Source organism: Rhinichthys klamathensis, unplaced genomic scaffold, assembly GCF_029890125.1.
Source record: "Rhinichthys klamathensis goyatoka isolate OS25496 unplaced genomic scaffold, OSU_Roscu_1.1 h1tg000029l_1, whole genome shotgun sequence".
NCBI classification, from domain to species: domain Eukaryota; kingdom Metazoa; phylum Chordata; class Actinopteri; order Cypriniformes; family Leuciscidae; genus Rhinichthys; species Rhinichthys klamathensis.
The window spans coordinates 1542468-1567680 of NW_026606579.1; the positions used below are offsets into that span (position 1 = coordinate 1542468).

General features: G+C 39.3%; 3 protein-coding genes across 4 annotated transcripts; 2 read left to right on the plus strand and 1 right to left on the minus strand.

Annotated features, from left to right (window-relative positions):
- The first annotated feature begins 5221 nt into the window (after positions 1-5221).
- On the plus strand, positions 5222-5840 carry LOC130079981 (uncharacterized). Its single transcript, XM_056245239.1, has 2 exons — positions 5222-5318; positions 5419-5840. The coding sequence occupies exon 2, from the start codon at positions 5421-5423 to the stop codon at positions 5823-5825; it is 405 nt and encodes a 134-aa protein (XP_056101214.1). The 5' UTR covers positions 5222-5318; positions 5419-5420; the 3' UTR covers positions 5826-5840.
- Positions 5841-9839: 3999 nt separating this feature from the next.
- On the minus strand, positions 9840-16180 carry optn (optineurin). 2 transcript variants are annotated; one of them, XM_056245234.1, is made up of 14 exons: positions 16007-16180; positions 15013-15174; positions 14526-14719; positions 14301-14448; positions 14155-14221; positions 13006-13116; positions 12838-12916; positions 12521-12636; positions 11922-12071; positions 11727-11811; positions 11251-11406; positions 11005-11147; positions 10843-10928; positions 9840-10745 (listed from the first exon to the last, which is right to left on the minus strand). In XM_056245234.1, exons 1-14 carry the CDS (start codon positions 16158-16160, stop codon positions 10639-10641), a joined length of 1758 nt encoding a protein of 585 aa, XP_056101209.1. In that variant the 5' UTR covers positions 16161-16180; the 3' UTR covers positions 9840-10638. The 2 variants fall into 2 exon arrangements, with proteins under 2 accessions (XP_056101209.1, XP_056101210.1); XM_056245235.1 differs by having other exon boundaries at positions 15013-15156; positions 16007-16176.
- A 96-nt stretch (positions 16181-16276) lies between these two features.
- On the plus strand, positions 16277-24863 carry ccdc3a (coiled-coil domain containing 3a). Its single transcript, XM_056245238.1, has 4 exons — positions 16277-16380; positions 18439-19092; positions 19883-20057; positions 24429-24863. The coding sequence occupies exons 2-4, from the start codon at positions 18725-18727 to the stop codon at positions 24714-24716; spliced, it is 831 nt and encodes a 276-aa protein (XP_056101213.1). The 5' UTR covers positions 16277-16380; positions 18439-18724; the 3' UTR covers positions 24717-24863.
- Positions 24864-25213: the final 350 nt, after the last annotated feature.

The window sequence follows — 25213 nt, forward strand, 5'->3', positions numbered from 1 at the left end:
TTTCATTGCGGGAAACAAAATCGATAAATCATAACCAGGCGAGGCGTTTATGGCAATACAAAATCCCCCACTATCTAATCGGTTGGAAGCTAGCTTATTTTGAACTGCTAAATTAAGCTCAATATAATTATTGTCCACATATTAATTGAAAGATTTGTGTTGCCGTTATGTTTGTTATTTTCGATGAATGATGGCATTGTTTTATGCACGTCTGCTTTGCTCATTAACATAAAACCGAAGCACCGGCGGCGGTTATAGTTCACATTGCTGCTCGTGACCATGCGCTGCAACCAAGGCGCTACAACTGTGATGCAAAACTTCGGTTTGATACGGTAACGTTAGTTAACTATAGATATAGCTTCTAGCATGCGACCTCTGTGTATGGCTGGGTACCAAGTTAGATACTTTTTAGGTACCGACTGAATTGCCTCGATACGATTGAGTAGCAAAAAATGACATGTTGTTCGTTCCAGATTTCGATACCTAAGCAGTTAACTCGTCAACGTCAGTGCTCAAACAAATACATATGAAATGTACATACACGCTAACTCTACACACACAAGACGCGCGGAACTCTCCGCACACATAGCTGCTATATCAGACGCGGGCGTGCACGCACAAACTCTCCACGCGCATACTTATATGAGACGCGAGGTCGCGAGCACACACACAAACTCGCCCACATACACAATGACACGCGAGCACACACAAACACAAACTCTCCGCGCACATTTGTGTTATGTTTTTTTCATAATAATGTATGTAGGTTCATTTGTATTATGGCTTTGAGTTTGCAGTCTTAATTATAACAATGAAATCGCACTATCAGCTTGTTGTATTTGTATTGCATTTGTTTCATTCAGATTTGTCAAGAGTTCACTTGTGTGGCCACCAAGGACCTGATGGGAACATTTCAAGCTGCTCTTGAGATGTTCACCCCTTGTCTGCTGAAATTGTATCGTGCCAGGAAGGGCGCTATTAGTCGAGAGATGGAAACCCTTTTGGAAATGCTTGACAAACAGGTTGTTATATTGACTACAAGGCCTTTTCTTCAGTTTGTCCACTAATTTTTAAACCATTAATCAAGAAGGAACTACCAAGCTAGCACTCTGCACTTTTGATGTAATATAACTTAATTATTTTTTTGCATCAGCTACATTGGTGAGCGAGTTCCATCTTGATTGACTATTTAATACAGTAATATTTAAAGGATACGTTCACGGTTTTGCACTTTGAGCCCCCTCTCTGGGTTGATGAAATAGTGTTTGACACCAGAATTGTGACTTTTGGTTCAGTCTTGAGCTTTTGGCTGATTTAGAATCGGCCCTGCCATGCTTCAGAATGGCTAGCTACATGCATTCACAAACCTGTCTTTAAATCAACCCTAAACGTTCGTTTTCAAATATGTGCAACTCACCGATTGGTTAGTGGTGTTCGTTGACACTCTATTTCATCCAAGATAACCCAGAAAGGGGGCTCAGAGTGCAAAATAGTGAACTTATCCTTAAAAGACAAAAAGAAACACTAACAAACTAACAGAGGCTGCATTTATTGTATCTGCCTACATGCACAATAGTAGAAATGGGAATACAAATGGAACAAGTACATGCACAAGTACATTTCACAGAGCTAAACAAAAGTATTTGTTTGTCTTTATATTCTTCCAAAACAGACATCTGACATCACAAGTCATCGCAGACAGGCAGCTGTGGAAGGTCTTCCCATATTTCTGCGGGAGAATACTGGGAAGCTTTTCTCTAGATGCCTGGTGAGTGCAGCTTGGAAGACCTTTAGCTTTTAGTAGTGTTCTATAGCAAAGAGGCCATACACAAATAGACATCACTCTTTATTGACTAGTTTTCTACAGGACATTATTTCAGTGGTGTTTTTGTTTTGTCAGGCAACTGATGCAGATGACAAACAGATGAAAGGCATCAAGATGGGGGTCCTCACAGTGCTTGATGATGACGACGCAGTCATTAATATTGCCCTTGTGTTGGAGGAAACCATTGTCCTGAAAGACATCCCAGACAACCGACTGCACTTGCGTATCTTTTTGGCTTGCTTTATGCCCTCAACATGGATTTCCCAAAAGACATCAGGTATACTTTTGAAACTATCCAGCACATTTTCATGGAAATGTCCACCAATTGCTCACAGCGTGTCCGGAGCTTCAAGACCAAGCTGTTAAACCAGTGATTCATTTTCCATGGGGAAGATTTATTTTATCATGTCTGTTCATTTATTATGTTTGTATATTTTGTAAGTCTTCACATAGACCACCTTGTACTTTTTATGTTGTTCCTTTTGATTTCCCCAACTTATTGACGTGCCTTATTTGCTCTGCACACAAGTGCTTTATTTGAAATAAAAACAAACCTTTTATGTGTAGCTGTCATATTACTGTCAAGAGATTATATGGTATTGATTGTTCAGCAGAAGCTAGCTGTGTTTCACCATTACTGTTATAGCCTGCATGTTTGCATTTTTGTGATTTACACATTTCTGAATTAAAGGGTTAGTTCACCCAAAAATGAAAATGATGTCATTAATGACTCTCCCTCATGTCGTCCCAAGCCCGTAAGACCTCCGTAAATCTTCGGGACACAGTTTAAGATATTTTAGATTTAGTCCGAGAGCTTTCTGTCCCTCCATTGTAAATGTATGTACGGTATACTGTCCTTGTCCAGAAAGGAAATAAAGACATCATCAAAGTAGTCCATGTGACATCAGTGGGTTAGTTAGAGTGTGTTGAAGCATCGAAAATACATTTTGGTCCAAAAATAACAAAAACTAGGACTTTATTCAGCATTGTATTGTCTTCCGGTTCTGTTGTGGATCCGCGTTCAGTGACGCCGCTGACGTAAGACGCTGCTGACGTGTGTCTGGTGTGTGTGTATTCTGGTTCTGTTGTGGATCCGCGTTCAGTGCCGCCGCTGACGTAAGACGCTGCTGACGTGTGTCTGGTGTGTGTGTGTGTGTGTGTGTGTGTGTGTGTGTGTGTGTGTGTGTTCCGGTTCTGTTGTGGATCCGCGTTCAGTGCCGCTGCTGACGTAAGACGCTGCTGACGTGTGTGTGTGTGTGTGTGTGTGTGTGTGTTCCGGTTCTGTTGTGGATCCGCGTTCAGTGCCGCTGCTGACGTAAGACGCTGCTGACGTGTGTCTGGTGTGTGTGTGTGTGTGTATTCTGGTTCTGTTGTGGATCCGCGTTCAGTGCCGCCGCTGACGTAAGACGCTGCTGACGTGTGTCTGGTGTGTGTGTGTGTGTGTGTGTTCCGGTTCTGTTGTGGATCCGCGTTCAGTGCCGCTGCTGACGTAAGACGCTGCTGACGTGTGTGTGTGTGTGTGTGTGTGTGTTCCGGTTCTGTTGTGGATCCGCGTTCAGTGCCGCTGCTGACGTAAGACGCTGCTGACGTGTGTCTGGTGTGTGTGTGTGTGTGTGTGTATTCGGGTTCTGTTGTGGATCCGCGTTCAGTGCCGCCGCTGACGTAAGACGCTGCTGACGTGTATTTGGTGCGCCCGTGTATTCGGGTTCAAATAAATATGGCTGGGCAAAAAAATGCAAGTCTTCCTCTGTGTGGAAATCCTTAGACATGTTTGCGAAGATTGTTTTGTTTCCAGCGTGCGTCTCAGACTGTAAACGAAGCTCGGGCGCACCAGACACACGTCAGCAGCGTCTTACGTCAGCAGCGGCACTGAACGCGGATCCACAACAGAACCGGAAGACAATACAATGCTGAATAAAGTCCTAGTTTTTGTTATTTTTGGAGCAAAATGTATTTTCGATGCTTCAAAACACTCTAACTAACCCACTGATGTCACATGGACTACTTTGATGATGTCTTTATTTCCTTTCTGGACAAGGACAGTATACCGTACATACATTTACAATGGAGGGACAGAAAGCTCTCGGACTAAATCTAAAATATCTTAAACTGTGTCCCGAAGATTTACGGAGGTCTTACGGGCTTGGAACGACATGAGGGCGAGTCATTAAAGACATAATTTTCATTTTTGGAACTAATCCTTTAATACTTAGGCACTATACAACTGTTTATCAGTCATCTTTGGCAATATTGCATTATTTGTAAGGTCTCAACAAAAGTCGGAAAGAAGAAAAAAAACCCGCCCATATTACGGTTCTGAAACCTGATGTATTTGCTTTGGGTATAAGATTACTTGTTTACATTGTGGAATTGTAAAGCTGTTTGTGCCAAAGTCGTTCAAATAAACATGCATAAATTAACTGGTTTACTGTCAGTGGATGATTTAATGTGGGGTGGGATGGGATGGGATGGGATGGGGTGGGGTGGGATATGGGGGTAATTTAAACTCAAAATAGTAAGTTATTACAGGGGATGGTTAGCTTTTACAGACTTGAAAGTTCCAGTAACTTGAATTTAAAAAACTTAGTTGTCAGAAATTGAAAAACTTAGCTGACGCAACTTAATAATTTTAGTTCTTCAAAACTTAAATTAAGTTGATATCTTCAACTCAAAAATTCTGTGCAGTCGGTTGCCTTGAAAATTTGAGTTGAACTAACTTTTTCTTTTTTACAGTGAAGGAGCAGGGTTGGGAAACACTGGCCTACTCTGTGTCCTGTCCTTGAGCAAGACTTTCTTCTGGATCTGTGATGTTGGACTTTGAGTTGGACCAGTTTCAGATCAATTTGCCATGTGCTTTAGAAAATGTCCACAGCTCAGCAACACAAAAAGACAAATGCCAAAGACAAAGACAGGGTAAATTAAATTAAAAAATATATATATATATCTGAAATACAAATCTTCATGTATGAAAGCACATCAGTTTCAGCAGCTGGGGGAAAAAATAATTTACCAGCAGTTGCTCTTATTTGCCTTTGCCTACTACCTACAATTGTTACAATCTTATAATAAATAAACACCTTAAATTATATAAAGCAGGAAGACAGATGTCTCAGCTCTACAGATGACATTACAATTAGTAAACCAGAGCACTAGGGTTTGAATGAAGAGATGATTCAGTTTTATGACAATCTTACATTTTTCTCAATTTCAAAGAATATTACATTTGAGGTAGAAAAAACTAAAATAGTTTTCTGCTCATGAAAAACCTGCTTCTGTAGCTGGCTCAGGACAGTGAATGATTCAAATAGTTGTTATATCCTCTTGCTGAATTGACAAATTTGCCAACTTGTTACATAGCAAAGCTGATAACAGATACGCATGGGATTTTAACCACCTGTCGTTGATCACCAATTCAAAGAATTTTGCAATGGTCATTGCATTATAAAGGGGGCTAGGATCAGAAAACAAGCACTCCACACCTGATACAAGCAAGGTAAGGCATATTTACTACATTACACCTTTAGACATTATTTCCGCATTTCGATATTTGTGTGTATTAAACCTTCTGATTGAACATCTGTTCTTTCTGACAGATATGGCGGTCTTTAATGGTCTTCGGCTGGTGTCTCTGGCTGTGCTGATGCTGGCGTCTCAGCTGGACTCTGCCAGCGCTGCTGTTCGGCTTTTCGGCTTACATGCCAAAGACCTCACCGGTGACGCTCTTCTAAACAGACCCGATCCATACGTCAAGGTCTGGTGTGGCTCTACTTTTGGGGGGCAGACAGAATATATCAAGGATAACAGAAATCCTACATGGTCTGCAGAGTTCAACTTCCCAAACTGCGAATTTGGTGAAAACCTGAAGATGGAGGTGTGGGACGAAGACATGAATTTTGATGATCCCTTGGGCACGTGTGGCAGAGAGGTGCAATATGGGTCTTTCACCATTACTTGTTATCTGAAAAAAGGGACTATGTTTTACAGTTATGATGCGAAATAAACCTGTTCTAAATCAGCAGTTTGTAAAGCTACTTTGAGACTGATAACAATAAAGTTTAACAGTTTTTTTTAAGTGTGTGTGTTCTCCATTTACTGATTGCATAGGCTATTCATTTACTTTTTACTAAAATCCTTTTAATCTATTTACAAAAAACTAACATTCACAATACCATATTAATAAAGACATAGCCTATATCAAATAAAACTAGATTCAGTGTGAATTGAGAAGCAGAGGCAACTAATACTTGAGACTTCAGTAGGGATAAGTTGATTCAGAATCACCTCTCATTCTCAAATGTTGGTGTTGCAAATCCCACATTTTATAGCCTACTTGTAAACATTTCACACTATAGTTTTTATGTTACAGAACGGTCAGTGTAGTGCCTACTAAATGCACATCCCTAAATAATGAGCCTACTACTTACTAGGTAGGCCTATCTGTTGAATGCTCCTAAAGAGAAAAACAAAACAAAAAAACTCAAAAATGAACTATGAATGAGGGCGATTGTCCATACACCCGAACAGCAGCACTGGTCCAGCTGAGACACCAGCATCAGCACAGCCAGAGACACCAGCCGAAGACCATAAAAGACCGCCATATCTGTCAGAAACAATACAGGTTCAGTTATAGCGATGATGACACAAATATTGAAATGTAAAAATAATATCTCTGTCTTTAAAGTGTCAAAAAGCTAAAGTGTGATTCAGTGTTAAAGATGCCTTACCTTGCTTGTATTAGATTCAGTGTATGCTTCCTGGCTGATCCCCACAACCTTTATAAAACAATCATAAAAGTCTTCCAAAGGTCATCGATAGGTGGTTCCATCCCATGCGTATCTGTGTTGTTTCCACATTGACATAGTAACATTTGTAAAGATGCCAAGAGTGTAAAAATTGTATCCCAAGTATAGAAGCAGTGCATTAATATATATATATATATACGGTATATACACACTGTATGGTTGCACCACATTACTTTTTTAGGGTCATTAGATGTATTCCTTAAAATACAGTAAAAAAATTCAAAACAAACCAAACTGTATTTAACCCTCTGATGGTCTTCGGGGTCTATTCGACCCCAAATGACTTTTGCTCAAATTAAAAAAAATGTTCTCTTTGTCCAAATGGTTTGAAACTTTCTACGGCTCTCAACACTTTCTAGATCTAAAAAAAAAAAAAAAAAAATTTAATGATATCTGTTTTTATGTTGGCGTGACAAAAATAGTCACACTCGTGGTCTTCGGGGTCTATTGGACCCCGCAATCAAAATAGACAAAATAACACCATCAAAATCAGAAACAACGTAGAACACATAGACAGAAATGACAGAAATAAAGTGGCACACTTCCAACAATGCAAAAAACATCCACAATCCAAAATTATCATGCTCACCACAGGCGCACACACAAACACACACATAAAGAGGAATTCATTTATACAGGAATACATACAGACTATAAAAACTGTTCTCTTATCATTTGTAAAATAAAATAATCTAAAATGCAGAACCTCCAGAAAAATAAATTGGTAACACTTAGACGCATTGAAAATGTGCGCACACACACATACACACACACACACACGCACGCACACAGACACACAAACACACACACACAGGAATACATTTGTAAGGCTATAAAAAGTCTTATAATTTGTCAAATAAAATCATACAAAATGAAGAACCACCACAAAAATAAATTGGTGACACTGTACACATAAAAATAAAAATAAAATGTACACACACACACACAACAACAACAACAACAGTGAAGTGCCAAACCTGCTCCAACCCTGTCTGCAGAAGTCATGCGGTTTACCATGCATAGTGTTTTTTCAGTACAAAAAATGCTAAATTTTGACAAAAATTATATTATTTTTGTTATAATTGTGATTTTATAATATTTAGATATGAATCCAACTGAATCCAACTTTAGAAACTATATCTTTCAGTAATTCAAATAGCAAATAGCATATAATGGAGCTCTATAGCCATCTAGTGGTTAAAGTGATTTATTACAAATTTTAACCTGTATTTTCCAAAAAATGGGCAAAAATCTTACATTAAACCTTGTAAAATTATCCATGGTATCCCCAGGAATGAAAGTTAGAAATCTGGGTCTTTTGTAAAGTTTATTTAACATAAAATGCTGTTTTTTTGTAAAAATCCTATTTAATTAAATATTTATTTATTTATTTATAGAAAAAAAAAAAAAATCATAAATTCTCCAAAAACTGCACAAATGTTGAGTAAAAACATTAATAAACAGAGTAAAATTATATTTGTTAAAAAATATATATATTGTTCGGTTACAAAATTAAATGTTGTTGTCTGGGGTCCAATAGACCCCGTGGTCTTCGGTCTTTTGAAGACCATCAGAGGGTTAAAAAAAAAAATTAAACACACACACACACACACACACACTTTTGTGTTCAAGAGAAGAAAGAAACTCATACATGTTTGGTACTTGAGGGTGAGTAAGTAATAAAAAAAAACATTTTTGGGTGAACTATCCCTTTACAGTTTTTCTCGATTGCTTAAACACTATAACCAGGCTTTTGAACTAAAATGTCAAAACTATAATGCCATTTATCAAAAAGCACACCCATTTCACTGAACTATGAACACTATTCCCCTGTTTTGACACATAAGTCAGATTTGTTGAACTGTTACAGCAAAACTCTACACACAAATCCCTTCATTTCTCATTGCTTATACCACGTGGTCATTTAGAAAGCACTAGCATTCAATATTGTTCACTCAAGTCAGCACAGCTTCAGCTCAGTTAGCAAACAATTACCCAGGTGAAAACACTAAAAGTCAAAATTGAACACACATCAGTCAGATCCCAAACTAAGTGTTGTATGACCAACATTAGAGCAGTGATGTGTGAACTAAATTTGGTGTGTTACAGTGAAGTTATTAAATATATATTTTTTATATAATATAAAATGTGCAGAAGCAGTGCATGACCAGTGGGTTTACCATTGATGTGTAAACTGAATTGGGTGGTTTGTAACATTCAAGTTAATGACTATTTTTAGATTTTTGACTATGAGTTGATGCTGTAGTCGTTTTTTGGGTTATATTGCACTTTGCAGATGGTCCCTTCGGACTCAGCCGCCTGCGTGGTCATAGAGATCCATTTAGCCTATATTATAAAGCTCGTTTTGAGGAGAATTGGGTTGTAGCTCGTTGTCTAGGTTACTGTGGTTGTAAATATGTGTCGTTTGTGTTTTAACAACGTTTAGCTCAAGAATATTGATCCGGGAGTTTCGAATAGCATGTGAATATATTGCCAACTTCATTGAACTCCTTGAGTTAAGCACGGACCGCATTTCTTTATATTTGAGTCCAAGTTCAAACACTATGAAACGCTCCATTAACGTACGGAGCTCTGAAGCACTGCCAGCGGGACATTAAACAGGAAGTGTCTGTCCGAGCTCACAACAGGTTTTGCGTGGGAACGCAAATATCTTTGCGAGGGAACGCAAAAGTTTTGCGTGGGAACGCAAATAACTTTGCGAGGGTACGCAAAGTTTCTCGGGGGAACGCAAAACTTTTGCGTGGGAACGCGAATGTCTTTGCGAGGGAATGCAAAGTTTCTCGGGGGAACGCAAAAGTTTTGCGAGGGAACGCAAAAGATTTGAAAAAAAAAAATTCTCCCATCCTAATTTTTTTCCACCACCACGTCCCTTTAGGGGCTCCGTAGTTAATTGCTCCTAAAAAAAAACATACAAAAATGCTATCAAGAGGTGAAGATCCTCAGTGATTTACGACTTTAGTTGCGTTTTGTTCGTCACTTAAAGCTATCATATGACTAAATAACGATATGAATATAACGGACGAGTCGTATCATATCACTTTTATGATACTTTTGTGATAGCCCCCAGCTAGGCTACTCATTCGCTTTCATTACATTGACAAGAAGAGCGACCACATACTTCAACAATGTCCTTTTCTTCCACGTAAAGTAAATAAGGATTTGCACATGAAGGTGAGTAAATGACGGCAGAATTATAATTTTTGGATGAACTATCCTTTAATATGGATTTCAAGGCTGAGATTGTGCATCGTACTGCAGGGCTAACGTTACTTACACAAAATAACATCTAGAGTGCATGTGACGAAGACAATCTTTATGAACTTCAGAAAACTATTAATTAGATTTAGGTAGGTATTAACTAACAGACAGACAGTTATATTAAAAATAACCCCAAATCTTACTCACTTACTTACCATGATAAAGTGCTTCATTTAAACAGATCCAACAAATAAAATGAAGAAAAACATTATACTGTTGATATCTGTCTGTATAATTGGGCATTGAGTATAATGAAAATATAATTAACCACTAACCAACATGAGACTTCAAGTCTGTTAAATAAATGATTCTCTCAGAAACATTCAAAGTTAATCTTAAACAAAAATATTTTTGCAATGAATAATGTAATTCGCCCACAGCAGATTAATATATTTGTATGTAATATATGCCACACTGATTGCACACCTGCAACATAATATACTTTTTCTTAATAGCTGACTGATACATTGTCAACGCAGCTTAAATGAATGTTTCATACAGGGCATATTTAGACCATATCCAACCATTCAGATTAAATGCTCATTCTCACCCTCGACCAATAACATCTATTGATCTGGAAACATCCACACTGATAATGTACAGTATATTTAGGATGCAGGGTTTATAGACCTGTGTTATTAAAGCATTATGTTTCAGGATGCTTGAAGGTAAAGCTATCAAACCACTCATTCACATATAGGGGGGATCTGGTATTGTTATTTGGCAACAGGCTCAGATGATGCAATCCATGATGTGGATCTGCAGGGAGTCCAGGTCAGGTAGGACGTCCCCACATTTGGGACAAGCATGGTCTGGAATATTCTGCTGCTGCCAATCACCTGAGAAAGAAAAAGATCTATGTAAATTGTCCTCTCGGTGTTACAGTAGCACAAAAGTGTACAATATGGACTCTTTAATGTAAGGGACTACTTCTACCTCCTTGCAGGTTGTGTGGAGATGTGGGGCCTTGTGGATTGGCCCCACGTGGCACATGTCTCCTTTGCATCTCGCTCATGGAATGCCTGAAGCATGAAAACAATTCTGTTTAAGTTGACACAGAGGTCACATGTGAGTGGGTAAGTTAAGTTTATGACGTACCTGCCAAGTGATTCCATCTCCTCCTGAAGTTGGCTGTTCTGTTTCTTCACATACTCCAGCTGAGTGGCCAAACGCTCTTTCTCCTCGTGAATCTTCTCCCGAGCAGCTCGTTCTGCATAGAAGTCTGACGAATATATCTCTGCCTGTATGTGTACACACAAAAAAAAAACACGTAATAAATGATACAGATCACGAAGAGCTTAAAAAAATTGAGAGGACGTGACATGATATTACAATCGTTTGTACCTGAGCCTGGAAAACAGAGATAGTATCTAGCTCCTTTTCCTTCGTGAAGATTTCCATCTTCATCTCATCAATCTTCAGCTGTTTGTCTGCCAGCGCCTTTTCAGCCGTATCAAACCTGGTTTGGAGGTCATCGTACTCTTCCCGTGATACACTACCCTGATCACACACACATGCGCAATGAGGTAAGAAACTTGAATCATCAAAACCCTCAGAATACAAAATGAACGGCCTTAAAGCTAATTGTATTTAAATAAAAAATATTTTCCAGAAAGCAAAGTTGCTTCCTACCAAAAACGATGAGAATATTTGTAGTTAACAGTTAAACCTAAATAATAGCATCTAGCCAAATGCAAAAGTAAATGTGAGGCTGAAGATTTACATTTTTCTAAAGTAAATGGTGCTACCCCGTTCTTTAAATCTCCCTTAAAGAGTGAGTTTAATACTTAATTCAAAATGATGATTTCATCATTTTGTACCTCTTTCTTCTTCTTTTCCTCTTGGAGCTCATTGTAGTCTTCAAACAGCTTGGTGTAGGCATCTTTTAGCTGGTTTAGGTTGTTCCTGGCCAAGAAAGATAAAAGGAGACGTGATTATTATGAAAACATTTAGATAGCTCCAGCAATCAACTGCATTTCTGTAGGCATCAGATGGAGGTAACAAGCTGCGCTCACTTCTCATCCTGAGTTTTCTTCTGTTCCAGTTTAATAGCAGCCTGGAGACTTTCCATCTGAACCTTCAGACAGTCGTTCTCAGCCTGGGTCTTCTGTTTCTCTCCCAGCTGAGCCCTAACGGTGCCCAGATCCTGCTCCAAATCTTTACACCTGCAGACAGAGCAGGGGATTGGAGAGCTTTAGATCTTGTACAGCTTCGGGTTAAAGTTACAAGAAGAAGAAAAAAAAGACAACTGTTTTCAACTTTGAAAGTAATAATATTAAATGTTTCTTGAGCAAAATCAAGTGACACTGAAGACTGGAGTAAAGATGCTGAAAATCCAGCTTTGCATCACAGGAATAAATTACATTTTTAAATGTACTAAAATTGAAAACAATTATTTTAATTAATATTATTTTAGAATATTACTATTTTTACTGTATTTTTGATTAAATAAATGCAGCCTAGGTGAGAATTAGAGACTTCTTTGAAAAACTTAAAAAAAATTGTAAAGTTTCCAAACTTTTAACAGGTAGTGTATAATTTAAAAAATATATATATATTTTTGTTTTAATTTTTAAAAAATGCATATAAGGCTGTTGTTGACTGGCTTTCTGACCTGTCCTGCAGGTTTCTTTTCATGTTCTCAGCATCGTCTAGTTTGATCTGAGCTTGTTTCAGTTCATTACAGAGCTTCAACAACTGCTCCTCCAGATTCTTCACCTCAGCGCTTGACTGACAGAAACAAACATACACAAAATTGGTTGCTTTCTTCAAATTAAAATGTAAACTCAAAGTTGTTGCAACAATTTTCTTTTAGTTTCACATTCACAGACAAGACTGTCCTCAAAGACCACAGCCACGTGAATGTTTTGATCGAATAACTACTTCAAAAATGCTACAAAATGGATTGCTAGAAAAGCCTGATTCTCCTACATTGATTTCAGTTGTACAGGGGAGAGACGTCTGTGCGCTGCTGTCAGCGTGTTCCAGTCTGTTCTCGAACTCTGCAATTCTGCAAATACACACGTATGCGCATACAATCAAAGAATCTGAAACACCTTTAGTTGTGTTTCTGAGAGGGTGTGTGAAAAGATGGCCGACCTCCCACGTGCCTCCTGAAGCGTTATCTGCAGTCTCTCCTTTTCATCAGTCTCTGCTCTGAGGGAGTGAAGGAGCTGCCTGACCGTCTGTTCCTCCGACTCGCCCTTTTGCCTGTGTACGCACATATATGTGCTTGGTTATCAAAATGAGGACCTACTATAGGCTTTTATTGTTAAGTAATTACTCCAGACTAACCATGAGCAGCCCTCTTACCTTAGGGTGTGTGTTGACACCTGGCATGTTTGGTTGGATTAAAACGAACCCTTGTGTGATTGCCATGTTAGTGCGCTTCATTTGAATAAGAGTAAACGCTGCCATCTGAATCCTGGTGCGCATTAAACAAGTGGACCGAGACTCCTGAAAATATGGGTCTCGGTCAGCTTCCAAACGAACTCTGGTGCAGTTCAACTGAAATATGACCTCTACACGGACCAAAGACATGTAAACCAGTCCCTCCAGTTTTTCGCGATTCTGCGATCGCTGAATACAACGCAAAATCAACAAAATGTTGCATTTTTTTGCGATCCTGCATAATTCCTAATTTAACGAACCTAAAACGGGATATGTCACATGATGCGACCCTAAAAAGGACAGATTTTTCTAGTCATAGTCGCAATGTTGCGCAACTCAGTTCAGTACAGGCGTCAGAACCGCGTCTCCTCGCAGCAGATCTTTGTTTGTGTGTGTGATAGAGCAATTCCTGCCACTGTTTTGACTACTTTACACATTTTATAAGCTCTTCACGAGTTCTCAGCTGCACATACAACGAGCGCATTTAGGCCAGCACACAGTAAGTTCTGTCACGAAATATACATAATAAAAGCCAACCAATCGGGTTGTGAACATATCCCTATGACTTTAGGTTCAATGTTAAAATGCTTCAACGCAAAGCAGACCAGGACTAAATGTTTTTTTTGAGGGGGGTCCGGACCGAATGAACCAAGTGAACCAAACTACAAGTGTGAACACACCCTTAAGTATTTGTTTGATTTACTTCAAATTTCCAGTTTAATTGAATGTCCCCAAAAGTTGTCAGATCTAGCTCTCTTTCTAGCAAACAAACTATAGCTAAATAAGAAAATAAACAATTTGATGAATCAGGAGCGTTTAAATGGAAATCACAGTAAGCCTTTTCATCGCAGTGCTTACATGCAGAATGCAGATAGGTCCTTTTGTGTACTGGGCAAATCTCTGGTCACTTTTAAATCATCGTCCTGTGCAAGAAAGTACAAAGAGTGACAAATTGAGCAACATGTTGTCCCTTCATTGTGTTTGTGTGTGTGTGTGCATACTTACAGCTATTCTAATCTCAATGAAGGAGTCGCTAGGTGAACCTTGTCCCGTTTTGAGCTGGAGTTCGGAGTTCAATGCTACCAGATCATTCTTCTCAGCCTGAAGTCGACCAATCTGACCCCTCAGTGCCTCCAGTTCAGTGTGTAAACACTACGGCAGATATTTAACTTTAGTCTATTTATAATTGATTATATACTTCTCGGTTGTGCGATTCTAGATACGCTCACCTCGGCTCCACTTTTTTCCAGCTCTTCCACTCGTTTCTTCAACATCTCGTTCTCTGCATCCATAGTGTTCAGTTTGGTTTTGGCCTCTTCTAATCGTTTCTCCAGGAAGTCTCTCTCCTCCTTTTGCATCTCCTTCCATGCCGATAGACCCTCAAATCTCTCCTTCATGGACATGTTGGTCTGTTTCAGGGCTTCTGTTGATACACATAATGATGTTGGATTGTTGTGCGTGATGGAGCGTGTTTATGTATTGAGATTATGACTGAAAGTAAAACGACTGAGACACTGCTGTTTAAATTAGTGTTTCCCAACCCTGTTCCTGGAGGCACATCAACAGTACACATTTTCAATCTCTTCCTAATCAAACACACCTGATTCAACTCATAAGCAAGACTCCAAGACAAAAAATAAATGGGTCAGATAAGGAAGACATTCAACATACTGTTGTGGTGTGCCTCCAGGAAGAGGGTTGGTTTTAATATCTCACCCTTCAGTTCTCTGTTCTCTTTGATCAGGGTGTTCATTTGCTGGAGGGTCTCCTCTAAACTGCCCACATTCCCCGGGCCGGACCCGCGAGGGTGACTGATGTCTCCGTTCATCATAGATGAACCAGATGCCATGTTTTCGGTGTCTGTTAAGCTACAGTGTGCTGTGTTATGAAATATCACAATATCACAGCATGACTCAGTTTAAGAATGGCTTACACTCAAATATGCAATCATCAGCACAGAATGAAAAGTGAAACTTAGGCTGAACAGACTAAAATTCTAGGTGAATATATGCTTTAGCATAACTATAAAAAGAAAATATAAATAAAATATGAGTAAAAAGTGTAATACATTTTATATGCACTAAACTATATTTTATATTTTAAAACAAGTATATTTAAAAGAGAGTTTATATAACACACATAAGCGTATGTATGCTCAAAATACAAGTGGAAATTCGAATCTAATCAGTTAATCCAAATCACATAATCCTGAACTATTCGATGACGAATCGAACTGATAAGGTTCTCGAGTTGACATAACGTTTCACTGGTTTGGAGGATTGTCGGTGAGTATGGTTTCAATTTCGTGCTGTACCCTGCACAAAGCTATCGTAGGCTTCAAGCGACTTTATACGAGATTTAAATGACAAGAGTGTGAGTAGAGGATGATGACAGTCATTTCTGGGAGAACTAGCCCTTTAACATCTCATTATATTAACTTGTGAAAAACACACACATGATGTATGAGTGGTAAACACTGTTTTACTTTGGTTTCCTCGTTGGTTTGGACAGCCTGTTCTCACCCGAGACGTTTCACAAGACACCCAATAGTGATGCCACGAGAAAGCGAAAGTTAACGAAGACATTTGCAGTAGAAATGAACCAACACTCGTTAATCTCCATTCTAATGTGTTTCATAAGTGCGCAACAAACTTTTTAAAATGCCAAGCGTTAAATAACTCGATATAGTTAAGAGCAATGCGATACTCACAAAGCGTTCCCTTCTTGTGTGCACCGACTTGTTTTGAGAATGCTCGTTTCCTGTTGCACACGTCAGTGAAGAGCGATGAGCGCGCGGATCTGTGATCCAGCAGGACTGGTCTATACAGTAAGCGTGTTACAGGTAAGTGTCTATCCACTGTCATAAGACTCTACACTGCATTCACAGCACTGAATCAGCTGACGGTGATGTCAGCACGCGTTTCGGGATTTCCCTGCGCCTGCCCTGCCCTGCTGAGGACGGTCATCCCATGACGCAGTGACGCCCTCCGAACTGGGGCAAACGGAGGGGCTTTTCGACACCCGTATTATCATTCTAGTATGGGTCATACTTTCCTATTTACACAATGACAAGAAATGTCGTAGGTGAAGATACAACATTGCTCTTCCCTTCCATATACTGCATGTTATATGGGTTTGGCATAAAACGTTATAACAACGGTGATAATTGGCTGAAATACATTATCATAGTTATTACTATAATTAAAAGGGATTTGAGTTCCCTGTAATGTAAGGACTTTGTTGATGCACTAGATGGAGCCACTGAGACAGAGATGCGTTTAAAACTAAAGGGGTCTTTATACAGCTGAGTTAAGGCTGCTCTGTTCCTGCTAAAAACTTCTGTGAAAGAAGACGCAAGCAGCATAAAAGCCAGACTAATGATGACGATGCCTGCTCTGACACACCTCTGCCCCTAGTATAACAATATGCAGTTAAAATTGTTGTGTAAATGCATTTATGCCACCTCTGAGCAGCATTAAACAGTGTGTGAAGACACAATTGCCACTTCAGAAGTGCGTCTGTGCCACCTTTCCAGTGTGAATTTGGCTCAAGTAAAATAGTCTGGTAACCTCATAATTAGGGGAGACTGGAGCTGACATCCATCGTTATTGCCCAGAAAAAAAGATACAGCCAAACATTGAATTAAAGTTTACCTTTTGTACTTTTAATCTTTCAAAATTAAAGTTTTGTAACACTGATATCATCAGCATGATATAAACTGGTAACTTAAATATTAAACTAAAATAATGTTATTTAGACATTATTTATATGAATAATTGCTACTTTTTTTTTGTTGCAAACGCTGGTCACCTGGAAAACAAAATGAGTTAAAAATAACATGTAAATATATATTTTTGTGTGATATTTACATGCTACAAATAAAAGCTTTTAAGGGTAACTTTTATTTGATTAATTTTTAACTATCTTATTATATAGCCTACTATTTACTTCTTGAATTGTTTTAATAACGTTTTTTATTTTTGTATCTAAATGTAGGCCTACTTCACTTTTATGAATGCACTTAATTTACATTATTGTATTTCTGTTTTATTTGTCCTTTTTTTGTAAAGCGCTTTTAAGGTGTAAATTTTAAAGGGCGCTATAGAAAATCAAGTTTATTATTATCATAGAAGTGGTATGGTTTCAAATACTTTTAAAAGGGCAACACAATAGAGACAATCTCATGTTATGTAATAAAATAAACCTTTTCATGACTGAAAAGTCAATGGCCCAATCAGGGGCGTAGCCAGTATTGGGCCAGGGCGGCACTGGCCCGCCCACATTACTCACTGGCCCGCCCAGGCAAGTTTGATAAAAATACATTTTTAGTTTATTTTTATTCAAATGTATTTAAGAAAATATATTAATATATACCTGATTTATTGTTGACTGCTGTGTGTGTTTAATTCGTTTTCCGAATAAAATGAAACTGTCGAAGCAAGTTGTAGAAAGCCTCTCTCCGGAACGTTATTGGTTGCTATGGTTGCTGGGGGTTCCGACAGGAAAACTCACAAGCGTCGTCGGCGCCACAATAATGGCTAAACAACTTTCTTTAATGTGCTATTTGAAAAAAGCAAGAGTTGAGGAAGAAGACACGCCACTGCCTTCATCTACCGAGTCCACACAGCCCAGTTCTTCAAACTCATTAACCCAGAAGGCTAGTCAGGTGCTGGTGGCGGCTGCTTTTTGCTCCCTCTCTCCGTCAGCCTGACGCGGGTTTAGCCGCCGATCTAACTGCGATATTATTATTTTAGCTTACTTTATTTTCGGGTAAACTGTCTTTGGACTGCTGACTAGCCTGAATAAAATAGACAGGTTATTGTCTACACTGGTTTGTCCAGCCTTTATTAAGCTCTGTTGGTTGAACATGATGATTTGCCGAATATAAAGGTGTAACTGTTTTTGCAGTTTGTCTATTAATTTTTCTACTCTCTAAGGTTAATTATTACTGAAGTCATTTTTTTTCTATGAAAAACTATAGGCCCACTCACATTTTCACTGGCCCACCCAAAATACAATTTCTGCCTACGCCACTGGGCCCAATACATCTTTCTTCAGAGCAGTTTTGGTGATAAAAGTGAATTCTCATGGGCAGTGATCTGTCAATGTCTGTATAATAATGAGTCCAAATCCTCTGTCCAGGAATGTAGCCGTGAGTGAGGCTGATGGACGCTGGATGCAGCGCGTCTATTGGCTGGTTAAACTCCAGCGCGTCCGATTGGCCTGAGACGAACTTTAGGGGTGATGATGGATCGAGGAGGAGCAGGACGTGGGAACTCTTACTTGTGAACCTTCAGCAGTCTGAACAGGTCGGGACTATGTGAACTTACCCCGGGCCGTTGCATGGGTGCCTTCATTGCATTACCTATCCACTGAACCCGTGAACGAGCCGTTTTTACGCGTGGGTATATTTACTGGCACGGGAAGCATGCACCTTGCGCTTCTGCTGACGCTGGGTTTCGGGTTCGCGTTTGCATGCCAGCTACCCAGCGAGTGGCGACCCCTGAGCGAGGGTTGTCGGGCTGAACTCGCCGAGATCATCGTGTACGCCAAGGTGTTGGCCATCCACGAGGAGCCGTACGCGTCCAGTCTGTACAACTACCTGCCGTACCAGAAGCACGAGCGCGCGGAGGACGCGCTGCTGTACGCGGCGGAGGTAGAGTTGCTATGCGACCAGGCGTGGGGAAGCATGCTGGAGGTGCCCGCGGGCTCGCGCCTCAACCTCACGGGACTCGGGTACTTTAGCTGTCAGTCACACACGGTGATGGAAAACAACTCCTACATATTCTTCCTTAGGTGGGTTCACTTCTATTTGGAAACAAAGAACCAGTTTTTATTCTGAACTTAAGTTGGGGAAATAATAATTTTCATGGTGTAGGCTACGGTTCTCTATGGCACGGGGAATCTCAAAAACACGTGACTTTTAACACGTAAACAACGCGTAATTAATTGACACGTAATCGACTCACAAACAACGCGGATAAAAGCCTAAATTCAATATGTTCATCATATAAAGTGGTCGTGTCTTTAAGTAAAATTTGGACTAAACTATTAAAATCAAATGGGTTAGTTTTACGATCTCTTTTGAACTTTTTGAAGCGTCAAAGTAGTTGCTTTGCTGTCAATGAAGCTCTCAGATTTCATCAAAAAGATTGTGTTCAGAATATAAACGGAAGTCTTACGGAACGACATGAGGATAATTAATAACAGAATATTCGTCTTTGGATGAACTCTCCCTTTAAGGGGTGGTTATTGAATCATTCTACTCACACACTGAACTGCAAGTTCTTTTATTCCTACTTGAAATTAACTGCTAAAAGGACCTTTTATTTATGATATTTAAGTTAATAAAATTAATTTCGAGATTGGGGTGCCTATTTTATCTTAAAAACAAATTGAAGACGCAAATATTGCATGTTATGTTTTTAAAATAAAATAAGAGGGTTTTTTTTTTGTTCGTTTTAATATTTGTATTAATTTTTTGATAATATAATTTATTTGAAATACTTTTAAAGACAAACAAGCCAATAAGTCCTCCTCACAAGTACAGTATATGCAAACAAACATTTGTGTGTATTTTATACAGAATGGATGAAAACTACAACATCCTCCCTCATGGAGTTAACTTCCAGGACGCCATATTCCCTGACACGCTGGATAACAGACGACTGTTTTCCAGCCTCTTCCAGTTCTCAAACTGCTCTGCTGGACAGACGGTGCACAACTTTAATAGTGATTGGGAGAGCCAGGAAGACAGCAGGGTACGACACCAATAAACACACACACACACACAGATGTGTTCAATATCCACTAGAGTTGCAGAGATAAATGAGTACCTCCTGAACGATGTAGATTTAACATTGGCATGCAGAAAACTGTATATCTTGTCAAGAGAATTTAAAGGCATGAATCTGCTAAAGGTGAACGTATGCCTATGTGAGCTTTGCGTCGTTACAGGCAAACGTTCAGAGTGCGTTCTGTTTTGAAACGACTCTGTTGTAAATTCAAGAAGCTCTCAAAAGGCCTTCTTTAAAGACAGGAGTGTCTGCATGCACAACTGCATTATTTTTACCTGGTCTTTACAGTAAAACAGCAGCCAATGTCCATTCCAGTAGTACTGCACTAACATTGAACGTGATTTCAGCAAGTACAGTATGTTCGTAGATCAGCATCTTTGTTGATCCTGAAACAACATTCCAATCAGCCAATCAGATTTGAGGGACAAGTTTAGAGTTTATGTAGTTTAGGTTTACAAACAGGGTTAGGTGCTTCTTCATCGGTGTTATTCACCAATCATTTCCCTCTGATTTCAGGGATAAGTTATGAGTAGGGGTAGTGATAGGGTTAGGATAAAATATTCGGACAGGAATGTTGTTCCAGGATCAACAAAATGAAATGACGAAAACAGAACATGTCTTACTTGCAAATTACTATACAAAACAACTGCTGCAATAATGACTCAAGGAATCTGATCACAACGTGTCACAGGAAGTGAGAATAATATGAAAGTAACATGTTCAGGTTCTCATGGGTAAATGGAGCTCCTGGTTCATACAGCACACACTAGTCCCTTTCTCTGGTGGTCTTTGTATTGACGACTGTGACTGTTCATCACGGTAGGAGGCTGAGATAATTCTAGAGTTCATTCGGCTCGATAGAGGCCGGATTAAAGACCTCCCAGCTAGAGCTGCCCTACCTACCTCTCTCTCTCACACACACACACACACTTGGACAGCCTATCCCACCTAAACACACACATCTGCCCCTGAAAATAAAGCTGAGATAGAAAATAAAAAGAAAGAGTGAGGGAGACGTCAGATGGACATATGAACATCCTCTTGGGGAAACGGCGGTGGGTTTTGAAAGCAAAATAAATCATGTGTTCGATGTGGACGGTTCGATGCAGAATGGGAGGAATGTCAGGGGTCCTCAGAGGTTATGGCAGGGCTTGAGAGGATATAACACACACACACACACACACACACAGTATCAAGTGTGGAAGTTCTGTTTGCCTTAATGAGATTAGCCTGCTGTACATTCAAACACATCAAACACAGAGGCGCTCATTATTCGGACGGTGGTTTGCTGTCTAGAGAGAGGGGCTTATATTCAGACACACACATTGAGATCCTGAATGTACAGTTAAATATCCGCTTCATCTAACCAAAAACAATCATCAGCTCAGGGTGGACAGTTTCAGATTTATTGAGTGTATACTTTGAATGATTATGTCTCATTGTATTGTTCTGGTTCATGGCATAAAAAAATTAAAAAAAGATTTATTGAGTGTAATATAGAAAATACAGAGTAAACCAGTGGGATTCTCCCTTTCCTTCCAGACATATACATTCAAATGAAAAAGTTGTTGTGCTCCTTGGCCGTGAACGTGGAAAAACCTGGAACGTGGAAGTGTAGGTCAAGAAGAAATCATATTATATTAAATTGCATTGCTAAACAGTTGTTTACATAGTTACACTTTATTTTCAGGTGTCTGTGTTACAGTGTAATTATACATTTAAGTACGGAGTAATAATAATTAACTACATGTACTTACTATAGGGTTAGGGTGTGGTTTAGGGTTAGTTGCATGTAATTATGCATAATTTATAGTTATTACTACAGGAACTACATGTAACGTGTAATAAGGACAGTGTCATTGACTTTTGTTTTTTTAAATGTTCAAATCACTTGCATATGTGCCTTTGTACTGCACTTTCACGGACATCCTCTGAGTCTCCTGATGATGAGGATTACAGTACGTCATGCAGACAGTGTGTGGAACGCAGTCGGCTGAAGTGTCCATGCACGTCTACATTACAGCCAGTGACCTGAGGAGGTGCAGGGTTTCTCTAACAGATGTCCACTGTGCTAAACAGATGTGACACTCTATGTGCAATAAAGGAATATATGGGTTCAAAACTATTTCATTTTTATTAACTGCATTTTTTCTGAACCCTCAACATTTTAAAAAAATGTTACATTTATTCAAGAATTACAGATCATAGAAGACATACAGTGACACTTCACTAATCACAGAAACAGACAGATGCATAGACGCAGCGGAGAGAGAAGATAAAGATAATGATGGTGTGTGTGTGTGTGTGTGTGTGCTGCAGGAACAGGTGGGGCTGATTATCAGAGAGATAATAAGAGCTGTTTAAAACAGGAGTTTTCCTGTGGGAAAAGGATTGAGGCTGCCTGAGGGACTTTGTGCTCTTGTGACTGTAACCAGAACGGTGTGTGTTATGTCACCCCCTGCTTCCTGTACCATCCATCTTTAACACCCATTATACTTATTAAACTCTAATCTTGTATTCCGACAAATGAAGAAAAAAAACACCGTTGCCGCTGCAGTACAATCTCTGAATGTATAATGTATTTAATCAAATATCATGTAAGGATTCTGAAGAGTTTGGGCTCAACTTCATCCATGCTTTCTTAACAAGAAGCTTTTGACTGAAAGAACGTTTACCCGGAGATCTCATGTTGTGCTGATGTAGTGTTTACAGTGTGTGTGTGTGTGTGTGTGTGTGTGTGTGTGTGTGTGTGTGTGTGTGTGCTTGTGTGACTTCATGTTCGTCTGCTCTCCTTGTGTCTTGTTTAAAACACTTTTCATTTTGTTGGAAATTGAAGGCAGATCTTTTAACAGTCTATCTATCTATCTATCTATCTATCTATCTATCTATCTATCTATCTATCTATCTATCTATCTATCTGTCTATCTGTCTGTCTGTCTGTCTGTCTGTCTGTCTGTCTGTCTGTCTGTTTCTCTAAACCGACAATGTGTGCCCAAACTCTATCCACTTCTTCATTCTTTCTCTCATTGTCTTTTCTTCTTTTTTGTCTTATTTTCATTTCTAAAAACACACTCTATTGTTATAGACGACTCACTGACCGCCACATCTGGGTCTAGTTTGGAAAGCTATGTTTGACTCTTGTGGTTGTAAATACACATCACCCACGTTAATAAGAAATCACATTATATTAAATTGCATTGCTAGATAGCTGTTTACATAGTTTCACAAGCAAAAGAAGAAACATAAGGTCTTGTTAATGTTTATGTCAGCATGTGTGTTGTTTTAGGTGTGTTGGTGTCCACTTGTCAGTCTCTGGCTCTGGTCTCATGGTGTCTGGACAGGGCTGTTGTTGTGACAGCAGTGGGGGTTTTGTTTGGACAGTAGGACACAACAACAGTTATCTCATCACTCCTTATTTCTCTGAACACTCTTCTGGCCAGGATAGCTTTTACAAAGTGCACAACCATATTGTATAAATGTATACACTACCGTTCAAAAGTTTGGGGTCTGTGAGGGGAAGGGAGGGGGGAATTAATTAATAAAGTAAATTAATACTTTTATTCAGCATGAATGCATTAAATTGATCAAAAGTGACAGTAAAGACATTCATAATGTTACAAAAGAATCCTGGGGGAAAAGTCAGGGTTTCCACAAAATATTAAACAGCATAGTTTTCAACATTGGTAATGATAACACATTTTTCTTGAGCAGCAAATCAGCATATTAGAATGATTTCTGAACAATCATGTGACACTGGAGACTGGAGTAATGCTTATTTTTAAGTCATTATTCACTGAAAAATGATTATTGAACTTCACAGCATCTGTCTCCATTCACTTTCATGTGACTTGTGTTCAGTCAACATCATTTGTTTTGTGCAATTAGCTCATGTGGTGACCTCTGACATCATGTGATGACCTCTGACATCATGTGACACTCAGATTTGGCCCTTTACAACAGGGATTTAGACCTTTCCGCTGTTCAGGGAGAACATGCGTCCTCCCGTCGCTCAAATACACACAGCAATCACACACACTCCACATGCACATACACACACACTCAGCATGCCTCGACTTGTGTCTACCGTGGGCATGACAGCATGTCACTTTTGAACTGCCTCCATCACACAAAGACACACACACACACACACACGCTGGCATCTGTAGGGGCCCAGAGAAGAAAGGCAGCACTCAACAGGAAATAATAAGGCTGACGGAGGCTGGAAATGATGTCATGTTGTATATTGACCTTCATTCCACAGGGTCAGGTTATCAATGCATGCACAGACCTCTGATTATAACATACCCGAGTGACCTTCTCTCTCTCTTCTTTCAGCTGCTGTGTTCCTCTGTGCAGAAGGTGTTGTTCGAGGAGGAGGAGCGGGTTGGACAGCTCCAGGAGCGTGTGGCCGAGCTGGAGAGGAAGAACAAACAGTTAAAAGAACGAGTGGGGAAACTGAGGCATTCTCTGAGGAAAGCCCGGAAGGTGTCCCGCCGCGCAGAGCGGGAACGCCAGGAGCTCCAAGAGCTCGTGAAGACGGCGGAGAGACGTGCAGGACTTCACCTCAATGCCATTCCACCCCAACACAGCCCTCCACGCCACAGATACACACATGGACTGTGAGCTCATCACACAAACACCTTAACACACACGGAAAACAAGTGGTTCTCTTACTCTGTATTTTTATCTTGTTTTTCAGGATATCTTAAAAAGATACATTTACTTGAGAAGCAAGATGACATGAAACAATTTGTCTTGTATTCTGATAAATGTATCAAAATAAAAGTGATTGACCCTATAATAGACATTTTTACTGGAAAACAAGACAAATATACTCGCTTTTTGCAGTGCATTGACTCATACAGACTGCAGGACAGTCTCTCCACAACAGTTAACTTTGCTCCAAATGCTTAAAATGGTTTGTACATAATTTCAATGTTGACACTAAAAAAGTACGCTTAAACTTAATATGCTTTTTAAAGAAATTTAAGATGATAGTGTTAAAAGTGAATACTTTTAATACTTTTATTTCTGATACAACTATAAAAACAATGACTTGTTAGTAACCTAATGTAGTTGGGTTAATTCTGTCATATTAAAAAAATTTGACTTTTATTTTG

Excerpts from the sequence above, each read along its gene's own strand:
- LOC130079981 (XM_056245239.1), top strand. The coding sequence starts at position 5,421 with ATGGCGGTCTTTAATGGTCTTCGGCTGGTGTCTCTGGCTGTGCTGATG.
- optn (XM_056245234.1), bottom strand. The coding sequence starts at position 16,160 with ATGACAGTGGATAGACACTTACCTGTAACACGCTTACTGTATAGACCA. Across the intron at positions 14,449-14,525 it reads TGGAAAAAAGTGGAGCCGAG|TGTTTACACACTGAACTGGA; the intron begins GTGAGCGTATCT and ends TATCTGCCGTAG. Across the intron at positions 11,812-11,921 it reads AAGAAAACTCAGGATGAGAA|GAACAACCTAAACCAGCTAA; the intron begins GTGAGCGCAGCT and ends TTTCTTGGCCAG.
- ccdc3a (XM_056245238.1), top strand. The coding sequence starts at position 18,725 with ATGCACCTTGCGCTTCTGCTGACGCTGGGTTTCGGGTTCGCGTTTGCA. Across the intron at positions 19,093-19,882 it reads TCCTACATATTCTTCCTTAG|AATGGATGAAAACTACAACA; the intron begins GTGGGTTCACTT and ends TATTTTATACAG. Across the intron at positions 20,058-24,428 it reads AGAGCCAGGAAGACAGCAGG|CTGCTGTGTTCCTCTGTGCA; the intron begins GTACGACACCAA and ends CTCTTCTTTCAG.